This window comes from Passer montanus, unplaced genomic scaffold (genome assembly GCF_014805655.1).
Source record: "Passer montanus isolate IOZ18808 unplaced genomic scaffold, ASM1480565v1 scaffold17, whole genome shotgun sequence".
NCBI lineage: Eukaryota > Metazoa > Chordata > Aves > Passeriformes > Passeridae > Passer > Passer montanus.
In genome coordinates, this window is record NW_024364270.1 from 14,391,804 (window position 1) to 14,402,483 (window position 10,680).

The 10,680-nt window shown below is 51.5% G+C and overlaps 1 protein-coding gene across 1 annotated transcript; it reads left to right on the top strand.

Annotated features, from left to right (window-relative positions):
• Positions 1–1,142: 1,142 nt before the first annotated feature.
• Positions 1,143–10,012, top strand: ARHGDIB (Rho GDP dissociation inhibitor beta). Its single transcript, XM_039704183.1, has 6 exons — positions 1,143–1,489; positions 4,944–5,132; positions 5,721–5,804; positions 6,685–6,761; positions 8,323–8,386; positions 9,338–10,012. Exons 2-6 carry the CDS (start codon positions 4,955–4,957, stop codon positions 9,535–9,537), a joined length of 603 nt encoding a protein of 200 aa, XP_039560117.1. The 5' UTR covers positions 1,143–1,489; positions 4,944–4,954; the 3' UTR covers positions 9,538–10,012.
• The last annotated feature ends 668 nt before the right edge of the window (positions 10,013–10,680 follow it).

Here is a 10,680-nt window from a genome sequence, read left to right on the forward strand (position 1 = left end):
AGTTGAAAGAATTTGCTTTGTTCTTTCCTCATCCCCATCCCACTCAGCCACTAGTGCTGGCACAAAGATTTAATCACATTTGTTCATTATAAACAAGTATGGAGGAACTTACCCGGGTTGAAAACTCACCAATATATACTTACATATTTGCTTACATATTTTTTCCCTGGTACGATTTGAAGTCATCTAACTACTGTATTCAAGTCAGGTCCTTTTTGCTGGCCCAAGGGAAGGGTTAGTGTAGCAGTAAAAAAGAGTGGCAGAAAATAAAATAATTTTTCTTGATGGTGAAACTAATTAATGAAAGCTTGAAATGTGTCTGAGGCTATAGCCCCTGATAAATGGGAATCTGTTGTCAGACAGATATATGCTCTGTTTTTCCCTTGAAATTCATGAGGTAAGGATCATTATGCCACCCATAACCTAAATGAAAGCAATATCTGGCTGGAAAAATCAATCCCCCTCTTCTGAGATCTGTTAATCCCTGAAGAAGATCCCTTTCCCTCAGTTGTTTACAACCTTTAAAAATTTGTGTACAAAAACCACTTTTAATGGATATGTGGATCCGGGGCAGTGAATGTAAGCCCATTGGCAATAGATATGCTTTGCTTATTTTGTTGCTGTAAATGCATTAAGTGCAGCCTATCAGTCATTGCAGGCCCAGATTTGTTGTTTGCAAACCAATGATCTAATTTGTTGTGCTCTGAGGACTATGTACATGAAGGATTTATATGACTGATGAACTAGGTGGGCACTCCAGGAGGGGCAAAGAAAGAGGAAATCTGCTGATATTTCACAAAGAAAGGGGTGTAAGATCTTTTTGATCATTTAAACAAACCTGGGAAAAGAGAGCTTTTTCTTCCTGAGGTAGCTGATCTTTGAAACTGCTTGTGTGAGAAGGACTGGGAGTTGGGAACAATAAGCTGATTAAGTGCAGCAGGTAGCAGGAAAAATGAGGTTCATGAGAACCTCCATTTGCAATACCGCTTATCTTCCCACGTACGCAGAAATACACAACCCGATTCTCCGCATATTTTATAAATCAGCGCCACTTTTTGAAGTCGACCACAATTACACCAGGAAAACAAACAAAATAAAACCCTGGGGAGAAAAACGAAGCGATCACCCCCTCGTTTGCAGGCACAGCAGCCCGAAGCCGCGCACGGCGAGCACTGCCCGTCCCCGGCCGGGCTCAGCTCCGCAGACAAAGCGCGGTGCCCCTCTGCGCAAAAAGAGCGCAGCGCGGCGCCGGGCGGGCAGACAAAGCGGGGCAGGCGGCGGAGCGCCGCAGCATGCGGGGCGCGCAGGGCTTCCTCTGCGGGTGGGCTGCTCTGCTAACGCCGCTCCTCTTTTTTTTTTCTCGCTGCGTGTGAGTGTTATTTTTTTTTTTTTCCTCTCTTCACCAACTTCCTTCCTGCTCCAACTGCCAAAGCTCGAGGCTGAGCGCTGACAGCACAGGAGGACCCCGGCCGCAGGCGCCGCTCCGCCGGTGAGTGCGAGGGGCGGCGGGGGAGCCGGGCAGGGCGGCGGGGCGGCCGCACCCCGGGTCGCTCCCGGATCGCTCCGGATCGCTCCCGCCGCGCAACTTCGCGCCTCCTCTGCCGGGGGCTGGCGCCGGTGCCCGCTCTCTGCCGGGCAGGCAGAGCCCTGCTGCCCCCGAGGGGGACGTCGGGCTCGCCGCTGGATGGGGCGGAGGGGCAGGGCAGGGAGGGCAGAGGCCCCGCGGTGCCGGGCTGGCGGCGGCAGCATCCCTGCGGCGGCACCCGGGCCGTGGGCTCCCTTCGGTCCCCGCACCCCGGCGCTTGGCATGGGGAGGCCGGGGCTGGGGGCGCTGCTGAGTCCGGTGTGTTTCTCCCCCATCGCGGAAAATTACTTCCTCCCTGCTAAACCCGCTTCCTGGAGATAAGCCCTCGGCCGGGGGTTGGTTTGGAGAAGTGATGAGCAGACGGAGGACAAGTAAAATGCTGCCCCTCTGACACCCCTTTTCGTGCCCCGTGGAGGCATGGGGGGGCCGAGGAGGTGCCTCCCCTCCACCTTGTCACTGCCCCTCCTGCTGCAGGTGCGAGGGCAGCTGTCTGTCCACGGCACAGGCAGAGCCCCGCGGCGAGACTCTCGCACCTCTCGCCAAGGCGTGATTCCTTCCTTGCCTCCTGCAGCCATCTCTCTCTAACAGGGATCCCTAACCCTGCCCTTGCCCCCTCCCTGCTGTTTCACGGGTGCTGCCAAGCCCCAGGGGTGCAGGTGATGCAGGACTGGAGCTGCAGAAACACAAGAAAAATGTGGCAGGGCAAGACACCAAGCACACAGATTTCTCCTTGCATATAACAATGTAGGGTTAATTTGCTCAGTTTAGTGAGGTTCTTGGTCTGAATGGGGAGCTCCCTTGGCCTGAGCAGTGGCACAGAAACTCAGGAACCCCGGCATCAACACGGTGTCTCTGGGGAAGCAGTGGTGCCTGAGCTCGGGAATGTGTCTCAGCTTGCAGAGGGCACCAGCAAGTAGGGGCAGGAGCTGCTGAGATGGGAGCTTTCCTCTTGGTCACTGCCTGCCTTGGAGCTTGGCAGGAAGGCAGCGTCAGGTCCATGGCTTGGGGAAAAATGCCAGAACTTGGTCTGATTGGTGCCATCCTGGGGCGCCTGTGAGCCAGAGGTTGTTCATCCCAGACAGTCTGGCTGGTCCTGTTCCCTGCAGGATCTTGCTGTTGGCATGGCAGGTTGTCTGTGCACCTTTCTGGGAGGCTTTCAGAACCTAAAAGCATTCCTCCTCAAGTGAGCCACCCCCAGGGGCTGGCAGGGACGGTCTCTGCAGCATGTGTGGTGCAAAGGGAAGGATGAGGAGCAGCCAGCTGATCCAGTCCCGACTCTTCCTTTTCTCTGCATGTGAGCAGAGATGCCTCTTTCCATCTCCTGTGTCTGGCCCTCTCCTGTGATGAACTACCAGAGGTGGGCATGGGAGGACAGGGGCGGGCAGGCACCTGTGGTCTGTGCTTGTTTTGGTGGCAGATGCAGCCTGGTGTTGTGGCAGAGCTCAGGTCAGTGCTCAGACTGCAGCTGGAGCCCAAGTGGAAGGCAAGGCTTGGCAGTGGCTGTCATGGCTAACCACAGCCTCCTCCTGTGCTGAGCGTGGAATGGCACTGAGGGGATTGTGGGGCTTTCTAAGGGGCCACAGAGTGGTGGGGTGTGTTTAAGTGCTACTTTTAGGAGGGAGCTTTTGGTTTCCTTTCTCGTGAGGACACACTCAAGGGCCTCTCCTATAGTACTTGAGTATTTCACACTCCTAGATCTGGGCATGAACTGAGCCAGGGTTATTCAGCTGCTGGGACCTGTTTTTTTTGTTCCTGTTTGTTTGGGTTGAGATTCTCTTTTATTTCCCATCTGCCCATTCTGTACTAGTTCCTCATTCACCACAAAAATTGCAAAGTTATCTTGCAATGGCCATTTCCAATTAAAATATCTGACTGAATCTTCTTGTTTGTGTGCTGGTCAGTTCTTTTCTGTCCCTCTGCAACATGCCAATGTACCACTCCTTGATTATTTTTTTTTCCTGCACTGGAATTGCTCTGAGAAGTCTGCATACTACTCAGAGTTGCCTGACGCCACTTGATGATTCACCTTAAATTGATATTTTTCTTTTTTATTTTTTTTTTTGAGTGTGTTTCTTTTCTATTTTAGTCAATGAAAAAACTATCCCATTATCTCCCAGTTTAACTTTTGGGAGCAGGGGCAAATGTTAAGGCCACAGCTGCAGAGAAGGACAAATGATTTGTTTGGAAAATTGCAAATAAGCAAGCAAAGGGGGACTTTTTAGTAGGGCCAGTCTCAAAGAAGCGTAAGTGGAAGTGAACTGAATGATCTGTGTAGCTTGACCAAATCCTCTTGCTGCCAAAGAACAAGGAATGGCTTGGCCATTTGTGACAACTGCTGCTGTACCAGGGCACTGCTCTGTTTTTCAGCCTTTCTCTGAAGAGTGGGAAGGTGGCTAGGACCATATGGCTGGCTCCTGGAGGCAGGCAGCTGACCAAGGGGCACCTGGCCCAGCACTGCTCACCTCTCCTGCCTGTCTCGTTCCCCATCCCATGCTCTGGCTGCCCGTTGGCTGCTGTTTCCCCGCTCTGGCTCCCATTTGGGATGCCACCCCAGCAGTTTCACTGTCCTTGTGCCATTCAGCGGTGCCAGACCCAGCCCTGCTGACTGCAGCTCAGCTCTCCTGCCTTTCCACAACAAGAGGCACCACTGGAGCAGCACGGCTGTGCCTGCCTGTGCTGGGGTCACCATGTGCTTCCTTCCTCGGTGGGAAGGAGTGCTGGTGGGTGCCTGAGTGAGCTGTTAGCGGGAGCACAGGGAATGCCAGCAGATAGACTTTGCTGCCCGCTTCCTTGGGAGCTTCAGCTGACTTGCTAATCTAAGGAAGTGGCTGTCAGGTATTCGATCTTTCTGCGAAATGTGGCTTTTAACCCATTGTGAGAGGGTGAATGCAACATCTGTCCTTGGCTTTATTCGCGTTTCTCTGTGCTCCAGCGTGTGGCAGTGGCTCTTTGTGCGAGATAGCCTGCGAGCACTGGAGCCTGGTAGGATGGCTTGTAATTGCAGGGTTGCCGGCCACAACTGTGCTGCAGAGTGGCTGTAAATCACTTAAATCACTCTGGTTTCAGCCTCTGCTCCTGCACCTCCTCCCTGCGAGGGAAGAATGGTGTAGGTCTGCGTGTGCGCGTGGTGCCTGCAGGGAGAGAGGAGCGGGGGTAGAGGGGGATTGTGTTTGAGCCAGAATATCAGCAGCAGTGTCTGGATTGCAGCCGATCACCGTCGCCATTTGCCTGTAGGAATCCTGCTGCCTTTGGCACTGGGTGGGTGCCTGCCTGTGAGGGGCACTGAGCCACACAGTGAGTACCCCCATACTCCCAATCCACAGCAATCTCACTGACTGCCCCCTCCTCTGTCACCCAGACCAAGAGACCATGACTGAGAAGACACAAGAACCTCACGTGGAGGATGATGATGATGAGCTGGATGGGAAACTCAATTACAAACCTCCTCCCCAGAAAACACTGCAGGAGCTGCAAGAGTTGGACAAGGATGATGAAAGCCTCGCTAAGTACAAGAAGTCCCTGCTGGGAGATGGACCTGTGGTAGTAGGTAGGCTGGGGCACACTGGTAGGGAGGGACTGGGGAGATGTACTGCAACAGTGTGCTGTTGCTTCAAAGAAGAGGGACCTTGTTTGGCCAGGGACATGCACTGCTTGTGCTGGAGGGCTGGGGATGGGCAGGTGGAAAGTTGCACATAAAGGAAGCACGGAAGATGCTCTGAGTGTTAGGGGTTGGGAAGATTACTGGGGACTGCTGGCATCAGGAAAGGACTTGTGGTGGGAGATGTATGGGTCTCAGAGGAGTTTTTGGGATTATGAAGGGGTCAGCCTATGCTGAAAGGTGGTCTTGTAACCCAGAATGATCCTAAGAAGGAAATTTTCTGTGGTGGAAAAACCACCTGTAGGTATTGTGATGGAGGCCAGAGGGATCCATATGGAAGGATCTATGGGGTAGACATGTGGTCTTATTGTGCTAAGGAAGCCTGGCATTTGTGCTAAGGAAGCCTGGCATTACTGGGTGTTTCAGGAAATGCAGATTCTGTGTGACAAGGCACCCCTGTTTCTTCAGTGTCATTCCCCTATGATTGCATTTAATTGTGCAAGCTGACAGCTTCCCCCTGACTTTTCCTGCCTGCAGACCCAACAGCTCCCAATGTGGTGGTCACCCGGCTCACTCTGGTGTGTGACTCTGCTCCAGGACCCATCACCATGGACCTTACAGGTAGGCACAGGCTCTGCCCTTGGTCACAGAGGGGAACACATAAAGGCCCTGACATGCTCCAAGTTAAAAGAGAGTTTATCCTTGGGATGCTACAGTGGGTTCTGGAAGAACTTTGAGGTCATCTTAGGCTTGTTTCTTATTTTAAAGTATACACATATGAAAAAAAAGAAGGAGATGTAACAGAGGAAAATACTGAGAGCTTTTTCCTTAATCTAGACTGCTCTAGGAGCTCCTGGGTTTCTCTTGCCATCTCTGCTTGCATCCTTTCAATGACACTTCGTGAGCACAAGGGATGTGCATGCATTTGGGTAACAGGCTGTATGCATTTGGGTAACAGGCTGTATTGAAACTTCAGACTCGAGCAATACTGCAGTTCCGGCTCCTGGGGGCATGGGGAGAGAGCCTTATATGGGCTTTTCTGCAGAGAGAGGAAGCTGGGCCTGGAGAGGCAGAGAGGCTTCCTGCTCACCCAGAGCCACGCAGAGCCCTGCGGGGCCCAGGCAGCCTTCCAGGCTGGGCAGGAGCTGTGGAACACGCTCCTCTCACCAAGCCAGGCCTGGGCATGGATGGAGCGTACACACACTCCTGAATGTGCTCTGCAACAAGTCTGTGCATAAACATCTTTGTGTGCATGTGCTCAGACCTGTGTGTGTTTAGGCATTACCTTCTGTGGGCACAGGTACACACGAGCACCCAGGAATTTCTGTGTGTTTGGTTGCACAACACAATCTCACACAGATGTCTGCGTACTCATTTTGCAGGTGTGATCCTTTGAAGGGATGCTCACCTCTGACAGCAGCCCCACCTCCATCTTCCCCCCTGTGCCTGGTCTCTCCTCACTGTGACATCTCTAGCTGACAGCTTGATTCTCTTCTTGCAGGTGACCTCGAAGCACTCAAGAAAGAGACCTTCGTGTTAAAGGAAGGGGTGGAATACAGAGTTAAGATCCACTTCAGAGTGAGTTGTTTTCCTTCCAGTTGCTTCTTATCCAGTTGCTAAGGCCAGTCAATAGCAGTCTGTCAGATAACTAGAGCCAGACAGAATGCCTGCCCAAAAACTGCACACTTGCAAAGCCGCCTAGCTTCAGGTGTTGTTCTACACAACAAGGGATGAGGTGTTTCCAGGAAATCACTTCTGCTTGCTCACCTCTTGGAGGAAGTTTCTCACACTGATAATCAAGTGGTTTAAAAGCCAGATGGGTAGTTTTGGCTGAGTTTGGTTTTGCTTTTTAGCCACTGGAAAATCTTTACTTTACACTAAGTGGAAATGAACAGGGAGGAGAAGAGAAGAGAAAAGAGAAGAGAAAAAGAGAAGAGAAGAGAAGAGAAGAGAAGAGAAGAGAAGAGAAGAGAAGAGAAGAGAAGAGAAGAGAAGAGAAGAGAAGATGGCTATTCATGAAGTACTGATTCAGTCAGTATTACTGGGCTTCATGAACACATTAAAAAGATGTAATATTGTAGCATTTGGCTGAAGATACCTGAATTCTTCAGGCTGTGATACACCTAAATGGGCTAATTTCTCCCTCACTCCCATTAATCAGTGTGTCAGCCATTTCTTCTGTTTACAGCTGAAAATGAAACTTGGCCACGCTGCAGTGTGGCATCCAGCACTGAACCGATCATCTCTGCAAGTGCTTGCTTCAAAACTGCGCTTGGAAGAGAAGTCAAAAAGGGAAGAAAGATAATGCTCCTGAGACAGATGAGGGAAGGTGTTAATATTGTGGGTTCTGTAGGGCAGATTTCCCTTTTTCTCTGAGGCTTGCTGTCTCAGAGATGAATGTCCCCCAGTGCTCTCCCCTGAGACACCTCCAGCTCTCTTTTGTGCTGTGAAATATTTCCATCTGTATCTTGTGATATTTCCATCTGTGCCTTGTTGACTGGAGATACCTGAAGCCAGACAGGTTATTCTAATTCCCTTGCTCAGTTCCAAGGCTGGTAAGGAATTTTACCTGTGAATTCTACCCTGGGGTGTAAAAGGATCTGTCCATCTTCTTTTCAGATTGAGTAGTGTACACTGTGGGAATGCAGTGTATGCTGGAGGGGAGCAGCACTGGATACATCCAAACTATCCATGGGAGATTTGAGAAAATATTATGAAAACTGTCTTTTGAGAAGAAACTTGCTCCCCATGGAGCTTAGAGGGCACCTGGAATCTGCTCGCTCATTGGGACTGGAGGGATGACTAGTTACCCATGGATGGTTTCCAGTATGAAAATTATTAAATGGGAACTCCCTGCTTCACTTTTCTTTGTCCTCATCAGTATGTCTTGAGAAGCTTACTGATGTGCTCCAGTCAGCTTCAAAGTTGGGCAAAGGATAGGGAAGTGCAGGAGATGCACAGAGGATGCTAAAGGTCTCCAGGAACCTATGGAGAAGTTGTTTCAGGGACCTGTACGATGTGCCTTGTGCTGAGGCTCCCTTGTGTAGGGATCCAAGATGGGTATGTCCCTAAGGAGGGGGAAAATCATCAGGTACAGAACCAAAGCTCTTCTCTTGACACTTCTGGTTACTTCCTGCAGGTAAACAGGGACATTGTGTCGGGACTGAAATACGTGCAGCACACCTACCGGACAGGGGTGAAGGGTGAGTAAGAGCCCTGCATGCCCTGCACAGCACTGCTCCTGCCTGTGTGCTCCCTCTTCTGGAACAAGGGCTCCTGCAGCTCTGGACTGGCACAGAGGCTCCCTTGGTCCCAAGTCCCACCCTGTGCTAACAGTCAGGAGGTGACTCCTCAGCAGAGTGCATAAGCCTGCTTCACCCAGGACAGCAGTTTCTTGTTTGGTGCACCCTCAGTGTGAGCCAGCTCTGGTATCTGTATGCTACACCCCTGTCTGCAGCAGCAAAATCCACAGAGACCCTGCTTGGATGATGCTTGCCACAGCTTGCCTCTCCATACAGAGCTCTTCTCCTCCCCTCCACCCTCTGTGTAGTGGCTCAGCCTGTGTGGTGCTTCCCACCCTCTGAAAGCTCTTCAGAAGCTCTGGGTAAAATTCAGACCTGCTCTGTGAAACTTCCCATTGTGTGCAGGGCCCTGTATTTGCCCCTGGGTTCTCCTCAGTGCTGCTCTGCTTGGACAAGGCAGAGGAAAGCCCCATTTTGCACACACACACACCCCCCACATGCATTTTCGTGCAACCACCTCTAAGGCTTCAGCGTCCTGTTCAGCACACATAACTGGTGTCTTCTCACCAGCAGAGAGAAGTAATGGGAAATCAAGGCAGGTCTTGAGCCATGTGCTGGGCATACTCACACCCTTCTAGCATTCAGAAGGTTTTCTCCCAAATTTGTCTCAAACGAGGACAAGTACACACATGTGAGAGTGTACAAACTCAGTTGCCTGTTCACCTGCCCATCCATCCCTGTTATCCTTCCAGCTGTCCTTACACTTCACTAACCCACTGATTTGCTCTCCTTTGCTGGCATGGGCTGTTCCTTTCTCCCCCATGTCCTTTCTGCTCTTTTACTCATGGCTTCCTCTCTCCCTCATCATTCCCCATCTGAGGATCTTATTCCCTGTGGATTGTTTTCTCCTAGTGGACAAAGCCACGTTCATGGTTGGCAGCTACGGGCCACGGCCAGAGGAGTACGAGTTCCTGACGCCTGTTGAAGAGGCCCCTAAGGGCATGCTGGCTCGAGGCACCTATCACAACAAATCCTTCTTCACGGATGATGACAAGCACGACCATCTCACCTGGGAGTGGAACCTGTCCATCAAGAAGGAATGGACAGAATGAGTTCACCCAGTTTGCCTTCCCCCTTCCTATCCCCCTGCCTCCTGCACCAGTCTCCAGGCCTTTGCTGCTTCTTCTGACACACTGAAAACAACCCAGCAGTTCTCACCACCACCCTGTCATGACACCATAATGGGTTAAACTGGGAAGCATCTCCCTCCCTCTCCCCCAGTACTTCCTCCTGTTGTCCCCATCTCTCCCATACCAACTCCAGTCCTGGAAGTGCCTTTTAGAGGAAACAAGATCACCTGGCAGGGGTGGACTGGTCCCTGGAAAATCCCTATCTTGAATTACACTTGCCATGTGCTCTGACTCATTGTAAAGGGTTACTTACCTCCCGTGATGGTCTCCTGGTCTGTATCTGGTGCCCTACCCTGTTAAAATCCATCCTTGTGCAGGCAAAGCCAGTCAGGGGGAATGCAGCTAGATGCCGTAACAAGACTTCAGTGTCTGAGAATAAAACCAGTTCTTTTCTGCATGAGTGTCACATTCTTTTCTAGAGCATGTTTCTCGGTGATGTGTGTGTGAAGAATGCAGTATAGGAAGCCTTAAGAGCATTTTTCAGCAGGGAAATAGCCCTCCTTCTTCAAAGCAGCAGCCTTACTCTATAAGCAAATTATTTCAGAACAGTTTTCCTTCAGGGATTTCATTAATTCTTTGAAGTCCAAAGTCTGGGCTGTGATGGGGGTAGACTCCAGGGGTGGACAGCCCCCACCTCATCCCAGATGCCTGCTGCATGAGCCAGGGAGCTATAGCATACCCTTCTCATGTTCAGCACTTACCGTAGCAGCTGTTCCCCAGAGCTAATGCAAGAGCTGCATGTGCTTGTGGCTAGCCTGCTGGCCAAGCACAAGGGAACATCAGCCTCTGAGATCCAGCACCTGGAGAGGGATGTTCTTAACCTAGCGGGGGTGTCTGGTCACAAAGGTGCAGGGCAGCTGTGAAGTCCAGTGCTGTGGGTGAGGATGCACCACGGCGTGTTGGTGCAGCTCTCCAAGGCTGATTCCTGCACAGCAGGGAGGGGCTTTCTCCAGCCAGGTGTTATCTCAGGAGCTGAGGGCTTTGCCCTGGGCCAGCTGCTCCCTTCCCACTGCCCCAGGAAGGTTGTGGGTCCCCACAGCAGCTGACGTGTCTCACCGAGGAGAG

Coding starts and splice junctions, on each gene's coding strand:
- ARHGDIB (XM_039704183.1), top strand. CDS start 4,955: ATGACTGAGAAGACACAAGAACCTCACGTGGAGGATGATGATGATGAG. Junction 5,805..6,684: donor CATCACCATGGACCTTACAG/GTAGGCACAGGC, acceptor CTCTTCTTGCAG/GTGACCTCGAAGCACTCAAG. Junction 6,762..8,322: donor GAGTTAAGATCCACTTCAGA/GTGAGTTGTTTT, acceptor TACTTCCTGCAG/GTAAACAGGGACATTGTGTC.